Source organism: Agelaius phoeniceus, chromosome 2, assembly GCF_051311805.1.
Source record: "Agelaius phoeniceus isolate bAgePho1 chromosome 2, bAgePho1.hap1, whole genome shotgun sequence".
NCBI classification, from domain to species: Eukaryota; Metazoa; Chordata; class Aves; order Passeriformes; family Icteridae; genus Agelaius; species Agelaius phoeniceus.
In genome coordinates, this window is record NC_135266.1 from 30,585,090 (window position 1) to 30,604,839 (window position 19,750).

General features: G+C 38.9%; 1 protein-coding gene across 1 annotated transcript in view; it reads left to right on the top strand.

Moving 5' to 3' along the window:
* Nucleotides 1–19,271, top strand: part of RFX8 (regulatory factor X8) — a 61,034-nt gene extending 41,763 nt beyond the window's left edge. The window contains exons 7-17 of the mRNA XM_077174659.1: nt 1,125–1,188; nt 2,220–2,354; nt 2,434–2,511; nt 3,040–3,153; nt 3,810–3,960; nt 4,967–5,025; nt 8,119–8,275; nt 9,797–9,891; nt 11,030–11,144; nt 14,843–15,130; nt 18,928–19,271. Coding sequence (XP_077030774.1) covers nt 1,125–1,188; nt 2,220–2,354; nt 2,434–2,511; nt 3,040–3,153; nt 3,810–3,960; nt 4,967–5,025; nt 8,119–8,275; nt 9,797–9,891; nt 11,030–11,144; nt 14,843–15,130; nt 18,928–18,974 — 1,303 coding nt within the window. The 3' untranslated portion in view covers nt 18,975–19,271. The remainder of the gene's footprint in view (nt 1–1,124; nt 1,189–2,219; nt 2,355–2,433; nt 2,512–3,039; nt 3,154–3,809; nt 3,961–4,966; nt 5,026–8,118; nt 8,276–9,796; nt 9,892–11,029; nt 11,145–14,842; nt 15,131–18,927) is intronic.
* The last annotated feature ends 479 nt before the right edge of the window (nt 19,272–19,750 follow it).

A 19,750-nucleotide genomic window follows, 5' to 3' on the forward strand; every position in this document is an offset into this window, starting at 1 on the left:
AGTGTTATGAAATCTCTCTATTTACATGTGTTTGCTTTGTCCAGTCAGCACTTCTAGACTGTTTGGGCAAAAGAGTCACCAGCTCTACCAAACATACTCGGCATGGATGCTGTGCCCTGTCTTGGGCAGCCAAATTGGTTGTTTTTCTGGAGCACAGCCTTCGTGGCACAGAGTAGGGCAGAGGGAAAGGTGGCAAGGGCAGTCCTGTGGATGACAGAGAGTGGAGAGGAAGCATTTTCAGTGGCTGGAGTTTACAGGAGGATAAGTTGTTACATTTTGTCCCCTGTCCCTTCAGGGTGGGTGGTACCCTGGTTTGTAATGCATCACAGCAGTGAAAGCCAGTAGCCAGGTTCTGATTGACAGCCTGCCACCCTTCCAGCCAGCCGAGTCCAGCAGGACCCTTGAGTCTGAAATGCTCTCATAGACAGTGAGCAGGTGTCAGCAGCAGATGGAGGCTTGACTGGAAACATCTATTTTTTGCAGCATATCCCTTTTACTAGCAATATTGCCTCTCCCTCTGCTACCATCAGCCTCAACAAAGCAGGCAGGGAGAGAGCTAGGAGAAAGTACAGCAAGGAAGCAGCCTGTTGTGCCTGCTTTCAGCAACAAGTCAGTGGTCAAACCTTGCAGGTCTAGGTAAACTCTGACTGTGTGGAACACCATGGCCAACTTGAAAAGTAAATGAGAAGCAGTAAGAAACAAAATGCCATCTAAACTTCTGTGTGATGCAGAAAATGTAGTAACTGTGAAACCTAAGCAAAAGGATTATAATGTTTTTGTTATTTTCACATTTGTAATAGTTATCTCCATTCCAAACAAACTGCAAATAGAAATTCAAACCCATGGTTCTGGTGCAAGAAGTTCAAAGACATTGCACTGTTATATGGTCAATTGTCATTAAAATGAATGGTTCAGTTTAATCTTAAAATTCAGAAGTTGGTCCCAGATTTGCTAGAAAATCATGGGATTACCAAATTACAGGAAAGGGAGCAGGGTTTGTTTCCCAAATACAATTCTCCAACCTAGTGTAGTCTATCCAGTTTGAGCTCACTTTTTTACTAAATACAGAATGAATCAGTGAGCTTTTGAATGTTTGCTTTTTTCTGTTATTTATTTCATCACAGTAGAAGTTCCTGGAGTTCTGAAAATGAAGCTGATTACAAGAAGAATAGACAAAAAACGGGAACAGTGAGTTTCAGAAACATTAGACATAACAAAATGTCTATCTGTGTGTTTAATTACTACTTCTATCTAATATGTTCTGATGAAATACAGCTAGCCCATCTTCCTCAAAATAATCTTGTTCTGGGTAATCTCACTACATGCTTAGTTCCCTCACTCCTATTTCATCCATTAGCTAAATATTTTTGTTGTCTTAACGTCAGCTCAAATAATTTTTTTTCTGTACTAAGAGCAGAAATTGTGGCAGACAGATCAGGTTTTGAATATTATGGGAGTTAGTGGGGCACAGCCTTCCTTGCCTGAGGCCCACAGTAGCAGACCCTCCTGCTGTTGACAAAGGGTCTTTCCAACATGTCCTTTCTTACTCAACGGCGACATCAGCGTGCTCGGAGTTTATTGTCATGAGAAGTATTTAAATACTGGGAAATTATTAAGAAAAAAGAGCACAATCCCTGCCCACAGAAAAGGGCAGATGCAAAACTAACCTGTGGTAGTTCTCCCCTCAGCAAGCTGTCATGGGATGACCTGACACCAGGCTTGTTGGATGTCAGCCAGCAGAGCATGAGCAACAAACTCATGTGGACAAAGTGAGGAAAGCATGAGAGGCTGGATGTGTGACTTACTTCTGTTGAGTGCTCAGGTGCAGTCATGAGTGCTGTGACAAGGACAGCCAAAAGGAAATGTCCTGTCAGCCCCACAGCACAGCCAGCTAGCTGCAGCCTTATGCAGAGGGTTACAAGTGTGACACGAGTGCTATAGAAAAGATATATGGAAGATATGTATAGCATTAAATATTTACTGGTTTTGAAAAGAAATTCATGTACAGTTTAGGATTTAAACATTTAGGCAGCCCTTCTTGTTTTTTTCACCCACCCCTATCTTCTAAAAAAAGACAAGCATTTCTCTAAAGAAATACATTTTATTATTAAATCATGTCCGACAACTTCAAGAAAATACTTAACACTTTTAACCAAACTGACAAAGTAATTGCAATCTTTTTTTTTTTAATTGTCCAAAATAAATTCTGATGCATCAAGAGTAAGAATTTGCAGTATTATCCATCTGTCATTTATCTGAAGACTGAACAAGAGACATTTCATTACCTTTCTCCTGATTTCAACCAGTTCTTCTTTGGAGAACAAGCACAAAGTGAGACATACCCCTATGAACTGGTACGTTGAAAGTACACAGCCATAAAACAAGTTAGCTCTTTTCCTGTGAGATCATTTTGTACCCTCTTTTTGGTAACAGATTGCACTGCTTGCCAATGACTACTACAACTATTGTCAAGTTATTTTACAAATGGTGAGAGAGACCAAGCTTGACAAGGTATGCTTTTTCTTTAATAACATTTACTCTGACAACAGCAAACAACTGTAAGGGCAAAACTGTGTCTGTGTATCTTATTTACTTGATGGTTTGAGCCAAGGTAGATGATGATTTATGGACAAAAGGAGCATTCAGTCAAGTTATTTTAAAATCCTGAGTTAACACAACATGCTCCAAGAATCTGAGTTTGTACACATATCCTGAGCCCTCCTGGCACATCAGTAAGTCTGAGCTGAGCACATTACAATAGCCATGGATACATATCTTTAACTACATCCTCATATCCATGGCACAATTCTTTGTTTCTTTCCTCTTTTTTCAACCTCACTGGCTGGTGAGGTTCAGCTTGTTGCTGCTTCCCCAGCACGTTTTCACTTATACTGGAGGCCAGCCAGGATGGGCCAGGCAAAGAGGCCATCTCTGTGGTCATTCCTTTGCTTCTGTGCCTGTGTGTTGTCTTACTGAATTATACTTCACATCCCACAAGTGTAAAATCAGTGAAAATTCACAAAGGGCTTTGTGTGACAGGTGGAAGATTGTATCATGTCATTCTGGACATCTCTGCAGCCTGAAAGAATAGAACTGATGTGCCTGCCAGATGTATGCCAGCTGTTAAAAAGCTATGATAGGTATCTGTTCAAGGTACTGCACACACATTTCCTTGTTGTAGCTATGCTATTATGTGTTTGTGTCTTTTTGGTAGCTGTAAAGAGAAGAGCCCTCTCTTTCTTTTATGCTGTACAATGGGATTTTTGTTTATTCCTCAACTCTTATCTTTCTGCTTCCTCTGAGACAGCCTGGTATGGGTTCTGGTTTTGAAAGGAGACAGTAGAATTTGGGATGGCTTTCATTTTTCTCCTATATATTAATTTGAAAGTTCCTAATATCAATGGAGTGTGCTGTTATAAATGTGGTCTGTGGTTCTGGCATGAGATTATGTGACTGAAATTTCAACTGATGATGATTTTCCAGATTGTGAGAGTTACTTTTCCTTTGAGAACACTACTGCATTTCTCAGGGACCTTCTACATACAAATATGCAGTTTTCTGGTAAAAATAATTTGCTTCTTATTTCCAGCAGGTCATTAAGTATTGTCTAGAAATTAATTCAGGAAGCAACATTTACTCTTAGAATCTTTGTCCTTCTGCTAAAAAGTTAGCTTAGCTCTTGCTTAATTGGAAGAAAAAAATGTGTTTCTTTACACTTACATTTGAATTATCAATATAATTTTATTTCATGCTGCTGTAAATATCTGTGGTACACCAGTCAAGTGCAGCAGCATGAATTTGTATTCTAGGAATTGGAGAACATCCTACTTCCTGATTTCCTGGAGGAGTTGCCTGCACAACACATAGACTCAATCAGATCATTCAGTGAAAATGTTAAATGTTGGATGCTTAATCCTTTGGGAGGATTTCCATTACTGCTCCAAACATCCAAGTCTAATGGTAGGTTTGAGTAGGAGAGATATTTAAAAAAAAATCTTTGGTTAAACTGCAGAGAAGATTGTATTACAAAACTCTTAAATTATTTAAAAAAAAAATTAGCTGATGTAACAGTGATAGCAGCAACAATTAGAGTTAGTTAGGATACATTTAAAAATAAATGGTCTTGCATAATGTGTGAGAACAAACTTAAGCCAAAAGTATACCCAATTCATTGAAATTGAAATGTACTTAAATTGAAATGTACTTAAATCTTTTTACAGATCTTGCCATGTCTCTTACCATGATTGCTTTGGCCATGTAGATGACCAATAATATGCAGCATACCCTCTGAAATTCAGATATTATTGTGTCTCTTCCTCTTACAAGTGCTTTTATGCTGATAAATTAATTAATGGCTGTACCAGTCCAATATAAAAGGAAAACAACCATAATCCCATAGGGAAAATATGACTGATATTAGAAGATGATTGGAAAAAATCTGTTCTCTACAAAGCTGTGGAGACACACACACATATTTATGCCTATTAAGCTGAAGATTCTGCCTAAAACGTGATGCTGCTCAGTGGATCATTGAGTGAAGACCAACTCCACAGAGGTAAAGCAGGGCTCCTGTGTAGGCAAAAGTTTGTGTTAGGATTCATATCCTCAGTATTGCAGACAGACTTAATTTTGGCATTTCTTATATTTGAATGCTTGACAGAGCATTAATTAGGAAGTATTAAATGAAAATAATAAAATATTGAAAGACTTTTTCCTGCACATTATGGATTAATAGATTCACAGTGAAGGAAGAGAGGTGAGCTGGGCAGCTTCTCCTTGCAAGTTTTGACTGCAAGGGTCCCCAGCCCATCCCATAATGCTGGATCAGTGCCTCTGCTGTGCCCTCCCTTACCCTCCAAATCTCCTCTAGGGAACTACTTTCTAACTTAAAATGTATCTTCTATTAATGTATTTTAGACTGTAAAATATTAATAATGTGAAACATCTGCCTCTTCTTCTTTAACAGAAGCTAAAGAGTTTGTAAAAAGGCTCAGGAGACAGACAGACCTTTGCAACATGGTCAAGGTATGTTCCAGAATTCATGAAAAAAAGAGCCATGAATCTCATTCCTGTGAGCTGTTCACACTATTTTTGACATGCTCCATTGGAGAACAAGTGCAGCACCATGGATGTTCTTAACATATACACCAACCATGTCATGCTCACACTCCTTCCCATCTCTTCCCCCACTGTTAAGCATGCTGAGGGGACATTTTCCTCACTCTGAATTCTTCTGAAAGCCTCTGAGATGTAGTTAATGGTAGCCCATGGAGAGGATAGCACAGTATTGGAAGGGTCAGACGACACTTTCCAGTTTCTTTGGCCATCCATGCCAAAGTCAGTCAAGAGCACACGCTGGAGCATTCCTTCCATTGGTGCCCTTGGATCCTCCCAAATCCTTGGGTTTTGAGGTGGTCTGGGCTATAGCAGAAAAAGGAAGGTCACAAATAGGGAAGAAAGCAAAAGAGAACAGGGGATATATTCTCTCCTTCAAACATGTAAAAGTTTTTTTTTACATTTTCCCAACATGGCATCTGATTTGAATCGTTACTCAGATGGAAGAAGGGAAGCAGGGAGGAACGGGAGGAACTGCAGCTTCTTGGACCACTAAATGTAGCTTTTCTTTATGGGAAAACTTCATCACTAGCAGCATACAAAACACTCCCTCCTCTTACTTTAAAAAAAAAAAAAAAGTAAAAAATAAAAAGCACAGACATGCATAAGGGCACCTACCCACACAAAAAGTTGACTTCCATGAAGTACCGAGCACTCATACTGCAGCAGCCCTTGGAGATACTCATACCTGAAAATCTCAGCTTTATGTGCTTCTAAACAGGTCTTCTTATGCATTGAAGAGCATGATCCAGCAAGATCATGAGTGTCACCTGTTCCCAGACATTTGTATTTGATTTGCATACTTCAAATCACCCTTCTTGTTTTCAAGCCATGATGTCAAAGGGCTGGTTGTAGCTCTTTCAGTCTTCCTTCCCTATTCTTAATGTGTGGAAAAGCTGCAGTCAAAACTGGATTTACACCCTCAAGATTTAGGGCAAGAGTATTTCAGCAACTGGGGGAAATTCTCTAGAAGAAGCCTGTGGGTGCTCTTTTACACTGTTTAACCCACACAAATTGAATACAGCAGACTGAGAATCAGGGTCAAATTTATACTTCTAGCTCTCACAAGAAAAAGTTGCTTGTACCTTCTCTAGAGCCTCTTCAAAACAAGGGAAAAGTAAAAGAGTTTGAGATTTTGAGATTTTGGGGTAGTGAGTTCCAAGGTTTAATTATTTGCTGTATAAAAAAATACTTTCTTTCATTATCTTAAAGTTCCTACCCATCTTCAAGCAATGCTTCCCACAGACCTGCATCACATCCTGTCTCAGTTATTTCTCTCTGAAGGTTAAGTTTATCTTATCTTCTCACACAGGAGTAATTTGATATTTCTAATCAACCTTCTCAGTTTTCTGTCTAAAATGCATCTGGAATTTCAACTAAAGACTGATGGTCAGAGCAGGCAAGAGTGCTCCTGATGAGAAGTGCTACAGAGGCAGTGTGCAGCTGCAACCTCTGAACACTGTAACCACATCGTTCCTTGTAGAGCACTTCACAATAATTCAGCCATCTGGTGAGAAAGTAAGAACAATTTTGGCAGGGTCAACATTCAAAAGAAAAAAGGTAACTTTCCCACCATGTGTAGATAAAGCAGGCTGACAGCTGCTACTACCTGGACATGTAGAAATAATTAGAGCATAAAAAGGTGCAAATTCCCTGTGAGAAAAGAATGTGAATGTGATGCTTGTCATTTTCTGGGGCTGATTCCTGCCTCTGGTAAGTTGCATTTGAGTGTTGAGAGGGCTGGTTCTCAGTCATTTTGGAGAATCATATTTAATATAGTGAAATCCAATGGGATTAGTCTAAAGTGTTGGGCACGGAGTCAGGTACTAGCAGCCTACTGAAGGTGCTGCCCTGGTAGTTCCCAGCCTTTGGGTCATGTGTTCTTTTTGCAGGCTCTTTTTCTGTCCCTGAAAGCTCCAAGTCAAATAAGAAGAATGCCTTTGTCTTTAACTTATATGAAGGAGATTGCTAAGTGAGAATCAGATTGAGTTTGGTATTTAAAAAAAATTAGCAGAGTGATGAAAAATAGCTTTATTGATAATTTTTGCAAAGAAATGGTCAGCTGCATTTGTTGCTGCTTGTGGGGTCATGTTAAGCACCTGGTATATGGGATTTGTTAAAACATGCACGAATCCTGAAGTCTTCTGGAATTTTACAAAGAATATTTTTCCTCTGAAAAGCCCAACTGGATAGGAGTTATTTACAAAAAAACCTTAAGTCCAAAAAAGGCTTTAGGATCTTACTGATTTCAGTATGAAAGACTAAACATATTTATTAACAAAATTTAATGGATTCAGATTTAGTTTCCTTGACTGTTTTCATCATTTCATCAAAATTCTTAAGGAATATTGTGTGATGTTAGCAACGAATTTAAAAAAGTGAAGAGATTATGATAAACATTAATCTGAAAATTGTTTGCAATATCTCTGTAATACTTTCTGAGAGAAATATGAAGACAGATTCATTCACAAATTACTCATAAGCAGATAAATGGGATAAAAACCAACTAATACTGTTTTAACTAATACTGCATTTCTAATGTTATTTTTATTCTCTCAAAGGCTTGAGCAATTTGAGAAAACTTGTGACAATTAAATTGCAACATAAATTAAGGACAGATAACACTGAAGGAAAGTCATCCCTAATACACCATTCCATGCTTTAGACAAAATATCATTATTTAGTGTAATTATAATAACTCTAGGCAAAGCCAATTGCCCAGGCAATTGCCCAGATAATTCAAGTATGTTAGCCTTGTCTGCTCCATCACAGACAACACAGAGCATCATTGAAAAGGACATCTCCCAGAACAAAACTCTCTTGAAGACAACTTCAGATTTATCTTCTTTGATCCTATACCCCCCCCACATCCCCAATTTGGAGACTGGTCATATGAAGTCTAGTATTGAATAAGGGAAGCTTTCCTTCTTCAATTCCCTTATTTGACTGAGTTAAGGGCTTGAGAAAATGAAAGGCATTAACTGTTTTTTTTATTCTGTCCAGACAGTAAGAGCACTCTTGAACAACAACAGCACAGTCACTGTTCTGCGGTCAGGCTTGCATGCCATCTTCAATGAGAAATCTCTGGATGTGACCAAAGACCTCTTTCAAGAGAAGTTTAAGAATCCAAAGAAGCGGCAGAAAAACATACCATTAAAATGTAATTAATTGTTGCTATTTATTGTCTTTCCTCTTAAGCACTAGGTTGTCATTGTTAGAGGTCCAGCATTTCTTCTTGTTTATCCATGACATCTGCCTTACTGGGAATTACACTCTTCCTGTAACCTGAAGGGCTAGAAAAGAGCCAATAAAATTGAGAATTGAGCATGAGGTAATATCCTTCTAACTTTAAAGTTTAAGAATTAAAGGCTTTTGGTTCTGACTCTTTTAAAGCTTTTTGTGACAGCAGGAGTGGAGTTTGTGTTACTGAATTATGTATTTCCTAGAAGGTTGACAAGCGGGGATATTTTTTCATGCTTTCTTTTGACAGGAAATATGTTTTCAATGATTGCATTTTCCTCTGTTATTAGTTGAAGCGCACAAAATCATTTCTTGTGGCCAGATTTTAAAATACTGTTTGCTGAACTGGACAAGGCCTTTTAGCTTTGGTTTCCTTTTGCTGTATTGTGGGATTGATGTTGTGCTGTAAACAATAAAATACACAATTTGTGTGCAGCTGTGACATAATTATTTGACAGATTAATGAAAAGGAATAGAACAGCAACCTAATTTTTAGATTAATGCTCTGCCATTTAAAATATTAGGAAGAGATAGGCAAGTTGTACTAGGCTGTGCACAGAACTAACCAGGGGAACCTCAGCTCTTTGTTCCTGGTCCATCATCAACTCATGCACTGACCAGGGATTTGTCACAGACTTTCTGTGACTGCTTTCAGTAGGAATAATAACTTGTCTGCTTCACAGAATCATCAGGAGAACCATTTCAATAATATACATATACATACTAAACCCAAAACCACTGCATAGAACACTTAGTACATTTTTCTGTTATATTATCGATGTTCTTGGTCTTCCCAAGGTGGTTTTATTGAATTCTTTGTTTTCATTGCTTTTCCAAACTGTCATCTATAATAGGCAAGGTTTCACTGAACTAATCCATATGCTTTCTTGAAGGGAGAGGTCTCAATTAGAAGGGTATACAGTCAGGGAGGTGCAATTTACCTTTTGGCATTGGGTGGTAGGTGCCAAACTTTTGGGGCAGCAATTGCACTGATATGTGGCAGCATTATCCATATTTCTATCCATATTTCTGTTGGTCTACAGAATATTCTGCATTTTCTGCTTTGTTTTCAAAATTTTTTCTCCCTTCAACAGTGAGACCAAGATTTTTTTTCTCAATCACATGAAATCTTAGATAAATAAGTTAGTATTTCCTCCAAATTCCAGCTTTGGCAGTGGAACTGTTTTTTCTTGCCACCTTTGCCATGATGACTAGGTCAGTGCACTTATGCTGGAAATGGAAATACACATGAATTCTGACTGATTTCAAAGTAGGGTACTATTCCTCGCTAAAGAAATGGTATATTAATCAAAATGCTAGAAACAGATGTCTTAATCTATTTTAAGGTAAAGATAAAAGAAAAATGAGCTTAAAACTGCAGAAACAAACCAAAAGGCAGACCAATCACTTCAAGTAATGATCTCCCTTCTGTGTTTCACAGGTTTGAAGAACTTCATTTCTTCACTGACATCTTCCACAGATATTCGTGATCTCCTGAGCTGTTTGTCTTCAGATCTCCAGACTTTTGTTATTAAGGTATAAAATTAATAATTTCAGAATAGAAGGATGGATCACATCATTTATCCTGCTACATGCTGACTGTCACTAGTCTGCAGGAGGTACATTGCACACTAGCAACCTGACCAGACTGCAGATTTGCATAAATACAATTTGTGCATGCTGTGGAAAAGGGGAGAATTAATTGACATACAAAAATTCCATCTGTGCAAACAACTACAAGCATATTTCTGTGCACATATCCACTCTAGTCGTTTCAGTATCTGCTCTGATTTCATATACACACATTATCATAGCCCCTAATAAACCAAAATTCAGAAGTAATATGTTGGTATAAATGAAGAACATTTCATGGTTCCTTAGATCCTTGTTTCACCAAGCTGTTGACTTTTAGCAAGTACTAAGAACTTCTTGTAGAAAGTCTCTAGCTCTTGTGAAAGATTCAAGTATGACCATCCTGACATATGCACCTTTCAATAGATTACCAACTCTACCACCCCTCTGCCTTCACTGACTCACAATTTGTGTTGGTACTGCTGCATTTGGTTGGTTACCATAACATTAACTTGGGTTGGGGGGTACCTAGTGTTTGGGGTTTTTTTCTCCCTTCTGAAGAAGCAGAGTAAACTGTGTTTCTTTGGCTTAATTATTTACTCTTATTTTTTTCTTTTTAAATGAAGAATAGTACTTTGCAATTCTGTAGTGCCTCCATCTTACATAAGCCTCAACTACATGATGGGATGGTATAGAGAAGATGGAGTGGGACTTTTCCTGGGGGTTCATAGTTATAGGCCATAAGGCAATAGACACAAGTTGCAGGAAAGAAAATTTCCAATAGATACAAAGAAAAAAAAAATACCCTTAGAATAATTAAGCATATGAAGAGGTTACCTGGAAAGTCTGTAGAATCTTTATCCAGGAGATATTCAGAACTTGGCTGGACAAGGCCTGAACTAAGCTGGCCACGATTTGGACATCAGAATAGGTAATAGCCAAAGATGTCTTTCAACCTAAGACATTTTAGGATTCTAATAGAAAAAATACCTATTGCTTTTTTCATCTTTGTATGCAGTTTTACAGGGAAAATGGTCTGACATACAGAAAGGAATTCTTTTAACCAACTTTATCACAAACCATTTTTTTTCTTTATCTGCAGCCAAGCAAGAGTAAAGAGGCATTTAAAGAGCAGGCATCAGATTTCATGTTGAAATGGAACCTCCTACTGAGCAATGTAGGCAAGATTCTGACCATCAACAGGACAGACAGTTTTGGTAAATAGGATCTTTGTGACTCTAATTTGACATGCTCCATTTTGACCTGAGATGGCAGAGGCAACAGATCCAAAAGTACCTGAAGGGGGCCATGAGGGCTGGTGATGTAATGACAGGACAATGGGGAATGGCTTTAAACTGAAAGAGAGCAGGTATAGACTGGATATTAGGAAAGAATTCTCTACAGTGAGGGTGGTGAGGCATCAGAACAGGCTGCCCAGAGAAGCTGTGGATGCCCCATCACTGGAAGTGTTCAAGGTCAGGTTGGATAGGGCTTTGAGCAACCTCTGGAAAGTGCATGGCGGGGGTTGGCACTAGATGGTCTTTAAGGTGCCTGCCAATCCAAACTGCTCTGCATTTCTGTGATTCTATGATTTTAACTGACATAAATGCATGCAACATTTAACAGAGACATGTCTTCTCCTACTCCTTTCCTTTTATCACCTTTTTCCTGGTGATGTGGCTAGACAAGTCAGGGAAATGAAATGATTAGGTTTTGACCAAACCAGTTCTCTGGGCAAAACTCTAGGATGAGCATAAGAGAGGAGAGCAGGAGCATGAAGCTGTAGATGGCAGGAAAGCCAGGACTCCCTCTTTTGGCAGAAGTTGTACTTTGTGGGGAAACAGGGAACAGCAGCCTGAGGTGAGAGCCTCTGCTTTCCCTCCATACAAGAGGTGCACACCACAGCAAAATGGTTTGATGGAGATCTGGGGCCACTAATATTCCAAACCATAAGCATTCCAGACATCTCAAGTGATAGCTCTGAGTCCCCCAGGTTCTTTCTGTATAACACAGCCAGAGCAGAGCCACTGCAATAACTAGTTGCCAAAAAAGCAGCTTGTTCCACATACAACAGATATATGCTCCTCCTATTTAATGTCTTACACTGACCTCAGTTCTTGTGTAGCCAGCACCACACCTGTTGAAGGTATTGAACCGACTGAAAAGTCGCCTGAAGATAGCCTAAAAAACTGACTGAAAATTAGCTGGGTTATTTTTCTTTCCATCTTAGGGCTCTAAGGCACTCAGGGCTCTGAGCTGTCAAATATCAAATCCATCATACACCAGTGCAAGGTGGGAGAAGGGAAGGAGCTGTGCAGTTGTGTTCACTCAAAGAGGCTTGAAGTGATACAAACATGTCTTAAATCAGTCCAATCTCTACCCTAACTGCCTTTCTCTTCTGTAACACCTTGCAAAGGTGCCATTTCTGCAGAAATGTACTGTCTCCTGTGAATTGCATCTAATCCCAAACTGTATTAAATGCCTTTTAGATTTTCAAAGGAGCAACTTCATATTTTTAACTCATCTGTTGGATGCAGCTTCATACAAATAGCCAAAGAAAACCTCATTATTTTCTTTGAAATGCCCCTTCAAAACCATGCTTTCATTGTTTGCTATAAATACTTAACAGAGGGGTATGTCAAGGTTGTTGCCTTTTGTGTTCTTCAGTATTCTTACCCCATTAATGCCTGTGCTTGTGCATGTATGAACACACTCTTCTGCATCAAGCTGCTGCCTTTTGCCTTCTGTTAACTTGTAAACTGTCTGGAGCAGGATCAGAGTTTTGTTCTGTATCTGCAGGGAACATAACACAGTAGGGTCCCTCGTCCATCAGCTGCTGCATTACAGTAAGGGTGAAACAATCAATCCTTTCTCTCTCTCCAGAGGAGTTCTGCACAAAACTCTCCAATGTTATATGCAGTATTTTTGGCATTGAATAAACTGAGAATGCATTCCAAGAACTGCACTGGAAGTATAATGTTTATTGAAATCCCCCATGATGATGAAATCCTCTTCCCTCTTTCCACCACAAGAAGAGTTTAATGAATTGCCTCCCTGTTCTGCAGTTGTGTTGATGGATGGGATACAATGGATGGAGCACATCTCTTGGTCTGCTGAGACTTTGTTAAACTAATTACAAATTACATTTTCACCCATTTTATGACAGTTTTCCTACTACAATAACACTAGAATTGAATTTATTTCAAATATGAGAGAGTTAAAAATATTTTTTAATATTTTGCTGTGATGCTTCAATAATGTGGCCATTATTATCTTTCTTTGCTCCTTAAGATGTTGTATTTGATCTATCAATGTCCCTTTTTTTTTTTTTTTTTGCATGTTTCTATTCCTTTAGGACCCTGAGTTTTAGCAGACAGGCTGAAGCAGTTCTGTTAACAAGCCATCTGGTGTAAAAGTTCTGCACTTGGGAACATTGCTTTCCAGAAATGTCTTAAATCTCAGAATTTCTTCAAAATATGAACTATGTAGCATCCACACTGAGGAAACACAATTACCTGGGGAAATGTGTGTCATGTTAATCCAGTAACCAAAACAAATCTTGCTTCTGACTTGACCTCTTGCCTTCTAGCTTGCCACATCCAGCAGACATAATACACTGGCATACTCACACCTCTCAATCTAGGATTGGCTTTCACCCTTTTCCAGCCCAGCGCCCACTTGGGGGATGCCCAGGTGAGATCAGAGGAGCCCTGCAGTTCCCCCTGCTGTAGGGCAGCAGGGAGCAGGTGTGCTGGAGCATTCAGGGCTAATGGGAGCTCTACAGCTCCTTCAGCTCCGTCTCCTTTCCACAAAATGTGTCTCTACACACCTCCCTCATGGAGTTTCATGTCAGCTCACACACCTCTGCTGCCTTCCAAGGCACTCAAGGATGCACTGCCAAGCCATGGGGACTGAGTAGTAAGCTGTGCGTTCCTCTTCTGCAACAAATTGCTTCAGTCTGGTTCCTCTTGAGAATTGTGTTCCTCTGGATTATCCCAAAAGACAACTGGAGTGGTAGCTTTGGCTTCATGCTTACTCTTAAAGAATATATTGAAAACACCTGTAAGACTGTTAGAAACACTCTTAACTGCTATTAAGAAATCAATATAGTTTAAACTCCAACTGTAAAAATCCCTTTCCTTGTTCCATAGGTAAACAAGCACTTCCTCCTACTTTCCTAGCTTAAGGATCCTCAAAAGGATGAACAGCAGAAGCAGCAGCTTCTTAGACACATATAACATCAAAAGAGAGTATTTTTCATTTTTAAAGCTCTGTAAACTGTGGTCATTAATATAAATTGTGATATCTCCTTGTTGATATCCATTTAAACTAGTTTGTGGGATACAGAGGTTATAAATTGCTTGATGAATTCCTATGCAGATTTATGGCATGGAAGATCTACTTTTTACTGTAAGGGCTTTCAACCACGGTATGATTCAAAAGTCAATGGCCTCAGTGAGTCTTTCTTGCCTTTTATCACTTATGGTCCAAGCTCCAAGGTGGGGCATTTAATGTCATAGATATAACACACACAGATGTCTGTAGGAGGTTTCACTTGGGAAGAGGTGGAATGATTTATCTGTCTGAGGGGAGAATGGGGATAAGATGTGGCTATTGATAAGCCTTGTCATAGAAGTGAGTGGAGATGAGGAACTTGAACAGGAAAGTGAATGAACACAACTGTCCTCTCTAGTTAAATAAGGGAAAAAAAATTGCATATGTTTAAAATTAGCAGTGGTGCTTATTTTTCTGGGATATTTGGAAGTACATAATTTTGTAAGTACTGTTTGATGAGTGCTAGTCCATTACTTTGTCTAGTCTATTACTATAATGAAGCCCTTCAAAAAAGAACACATCATAAAGATATGCAAATGAAGAGGTTGTCATAATTATCTTTGTTTTTCTTTAAACCTAGGATCCTGGCTTTTGTTGAATATGCTACTTGTTGATTTTGCGGCTCACATTTTCCAGTCCTATATAGAAGACGAGAAGGAAGAAGGAAATGCCTTGGTTGCAAAGCAAAATGAGGTCCCTGTTCTGTGTGTTTACGAGCCCAGCCATCTCTCAGCCTGTTTTGCTGAGGAGGAACCTCAAGACAATGCTCCACAGACAGCTCTTGTGATGCAGAACCAGAATAACTTTGGATTAAGCAATGCTTTCCAGAGTTCTGAGTTGTTTGGTGAACACAGCCACTGTCAGCAAGGTGAAATTAACATTAACTTAAGAGAAAATGATGGGGAAAATGTTATAAATTGGGCAAATTAGGACAGATTGGGAGGTGTGTGGCTGATTGGGGTATTTTCTGCATGTAAAGTAGAACTAATGAAATCCAGGTTTGCATGGAGCTGTGTCCAATGTCACGGAAACCTCAACTCACGAAGCATCCTCCACATCCTGCCCCCACCCCACAATGATATCAATGGATTGTAATCTCAACATCACCCACCTCCCCTGCAACACAAGTTCCTGTTGCCAGCAGACATCAGGAGCTCCTTCTGATTCCCCAAATGTTGTCTAAGGAAGAGCAGTGCTGTTCTGGTGGGCTGGGAGCAGGCCATGGCTAGCTGACATACAGACTGCATGTGTTTATCATCAAAAAAGAGAGCACAGTGTGGTCTTTCCTCACTTTTGGAAGCACTGAGAGGCTCTCTTCCCTCCAATTATCTGTTCCTTTTATCAAAAGATATGAAATATCTTCAGAAATATGAAATCCTTGAGACCCTTCTGCTGTACCAGATTTTCTTGCAGTCAGTCCACTGCTCCAAAAGTACTAGCATAAGGTGTAGACATACAGGTAGAAAAGAAGATAGACTCTAAGTCTTCTAGAATACAAGGCTAAAATACAAAAACACATGGGAATATGGATCAAGCCTCTGTGGTTAATGCAAGTGATGAATTGGACATTCAGCTGTTTTCATATTTCTCTTCCATGCAGTAAGAGCACTTGTCTTATGTCTCAGAGAACATCTTGTTTTCCAGAAAACTGTGAAAGAAAAATGTTAATGACACCAAGACTCACAGAGAAAATTAGGTTTTGGGGGTGACACTACTATAGTTATTTTATTCCCAAGAGGTATTCAGTTTCCATACACTAGCACAGGAGTGGAAATTGACTGTTTTAAAAACATCTTTATTAATTATAAGGCCCTGTAAGGAACCCTAATTTTTTTAAAGTATGCTAAGACTAGCTCAGCAAAGAAAATTGGAGGGGAGAAAGCAGGCACACAGAGGACAAACCAAGAATGATTTATCTGTGTGATGGGCATGCTTGACAGCTTTTGTTATTTTTCAAATGTAAAATAAAGACCCATCCTGCCATACCACCTTTATGTCAAAATGTAAACTGTGCTGGGTGCTGACAATTTGCAAGAGAGCTCTAAATCAGTGATGGTCAGAAATGAGGAAATGAACCACTAGAAATTTTATTCAGTATCTGCCCATTTCCTGTGCTCTTCACTGTGCTGCCTTTTGTATGTCCCATGCCCACTGCAATGCTTTTGGCAGGGGTCATCAGACAAGGGCTTGACCCAGGTTTGGTCTGTGGAAGTGATGTGCTTATAAATATGTACCAGTTTTGAATTTTTTGTACCTGATCACAAGAACAGAGCAAGGCTGATTAGAGAGAGAATGAGGAATCTTTCAGAATAAGAGGAGAAGAGTGTAAAATGTGAAATGAGTATGAGGACTTGGGAGAAGGTGTGCATGAGGGAAGGACACAGTGAATGACTGAGAAAGTGTAGGAGTTTAGACATCAAATAACCCAACAGATGATGCATTCTACCAGTCCATGTGCAAGATGCTAATAACTGGGATGAAAAAGATTCTAGCAAGCACTTATTATGTTGTGGTTCAAGTGCTGTCAGTTTGTGATGGAGTCAAAAAATGTGAACCTGCAGCTCAAAAGGGTTCAGGAGATGTGAGAGAGTGAGTGAGCACTTTGCCTGCTCATGTTCTTCAGATGGATGGTGCTCCCACCTTGACCATTGCAGATTCTTTCTTTTGTATATCCACACTGATGCCACGCGTTGCTGAAAAACACAGTTGCCAAAAGCATCTCTAACACCCACTGCTTTGTTTGTATTGTCATCTCTGTAGTTCCTCTGACAAGATTTCCATTGCATGAGGATTTTTTGTTCTGTGACTTTTGACCACCAAAAATCATCATCATGCTTCCAAGGAACCATCTGTCCCTGCTCTTGACTAATCCCCCTTTGGGCACAGATACCCCATTCTGTTGGGTATCTCAGCAGCCATAGCAGCATCCACCAGCCACACTGCTGTTTCCTGGACCACATTTCTGCTGCCTGACATATTGCTCAGGTTTATTTCATAATTTTTGCTTTTAATTCCTTCACCTTAGGCAGGCTTGGCAGGTTTCTGTAACCCAGAGCTTTTCATCAGTTCCCATCCTCCACTCCATCCATTGCCAGCATCACCCAACCTCCATGGTTTTTAATCTTGCTCCACAAGGCATTTCTATGCCTTCTCTACAGCCTGTTATGCTGTGGAAAAAAAAAATCTGTTCATCACACCTCCCCACTCAGCTCATTGAAATCAGTGCTAACCACTTGGTCTTGCTACAAAACCCTGGAAAAATATGAGGGAAGACTGGTAACACGAATCAGAAAAGAATCTCCCAACCTTACCCTGATATCAGCAGCACCAATATGTGTGGCTTAGCAGATCCCTTCCTGATCTTTTAGTTGTCACCTTTATTCTTCCTCTTCCTTCTCCATCTGTTTCTAGTCTTCCATTCCTAGTTGATGCTGAATATAAATTAGACTCCTCAGCAGGGAGACCATCTTTTCCCATTTATTATGAACAGTACATTACAGCAGTACATTTATGAATCTTGTCTTTAAATATAGTTTAAATAATTAATACATAGAATTAATAAATAGAGTTAATACCCTTGAAAACAGAATACATTCCAGAGTGGTGGCATCTCCTGAGGAAAACATTGGTTTTATATGAAAAAAAATGTAGAGGGCGGGGGGCAAGATAGTAGAAGATTGGTACACAGTGGCTTAGCAGGGAAGTGTGGCAGATGAAATGCTATTGAGCCAAACACACATAGTATGAACTCAAAATTGATGAAACCAGTGGCAGTAACAGAGATGCTCTGAACAAGCCATAATCTATAAAAGTGCAGTTCAGAGGGAATTGGCCAGTTCTTTATTCCTTATCACAGAGCTTGCAGTTGCTTTCTCTCAGCATGAATAGCATTTTTTTTTCATCTAGAAAATCTCATTCTAGGTTCTGCTTTTTTTTTTCACTTGTTACAAATTAAAATCCCATTAAGCAGCACACCTGCAGTGGGTTCATCTGCAGAGCACTGTGCTGTAGCTTTTAATCCAATTCCACACCTTGTAACATACAATATACTGCAAACCAGGGCACGAAAAGACTGAGGGTGTGCTATTCCTAGCTCTGTTGCCAGAGAGCAAATCAAACACTTTGGATTGTTAAAAAGGGAGAAAAAATAGGACATAGTTAACTTGACTTGTAGGAATGGTAAGTGTTCATCTGAGAGGTCTGTATATACCAGGATACAGAGATTAAACGAAATCATTAACTAAAATGATCAAAAAATGAGAGCAAAAACATGACCCTGCTTGAATTCAGTGTCAAAACTTCTGCTGACTTTAAGAAAGCCGGAATTTCAGCATGAAAAAGCAGTCCCCATCAGGAGAGAGGCTGACTGTGTGTCAGCTGTGAGCCCTTCTATTCATTTTCAAAACAAATAAAGTGTGAGAAGTGTGAATGATGTATTCAAAGGGGATATGCCCTTCTGCCAGACCTTTGCCATCCTATGATGAACCCCAATGTGTGCTTCCTCTTGTTGGGTTTATTTGATGTAAAATAAGGCTGGATATCTATAAAATATCTGAGGTTCAGCAAGTAAGAATAGAGAAGACTTTTTTGTTCAATGAAGGGAGAAACAAATCATTTACAATTCCTATGGTCAAAACATTTCCATGTTTCTTTTCTAATTTTCAGCACATCCAGATAATTTTGGAAGAGAAAATTATTATATCATGTACTAAGTTGGATCTTCAAGTTGGAAAGGAAACATTTCTTACTCAAAAAGATGAAATGATATTTCTCTGCCTCCAATGAACAGCAAATCTTCAGAGAAAAGCATCCTGGCTGTAGCATTCTATATGATATGCCATTCTTAATTTTGATAAAGTTTAAGAAACACTGTTTTCATTCTCTTATACTAAAGAGCTTTCTTTTTTTAAATACAAAATGTAAAACCGGGCTAGCAATGCAATTAGTTTAAATTGTCATGTGATTTGATTTGGATTATTTGAATAAATCTTCAGAAGATAAAGGTGAAATACTCGTGGCTTGGTTTTATGTATTTCTTGTATATTTCTGTTGTCAGTAAAGCGGAAGACCTACCTGAGATAATCATGGTAAATTATCTGGAAACTACAGCTTAAATGAATGACTCTATGTTAATGCTGCTTTGTGTCTACAGTGTTTAATTTAAAATTTATATTTATTGAATATAAAACCTAGCACTAATTCCTGTCTTTAGAAATTCCTGCTTTGTTTACCATTTCTGCAGGATACAAGAGTCAGTATCTCACATATAATTCTATTAACCAAAATAAAATAGTCTATATATAATGTTACTATTTTATTATGTTCAAAACTAGATTGTTTGGGCTTGTTCTGTAAGTAACAAGCAAAGACATTAATAAAGAGAAACCCTGGCATAAATTCATAGAAAATAGTAAATACAAATGATGAGATTTGTATCTTGCATGCATCAGATTGTGTGAGGAAATTCCCTGAAACACCATGGAAATGG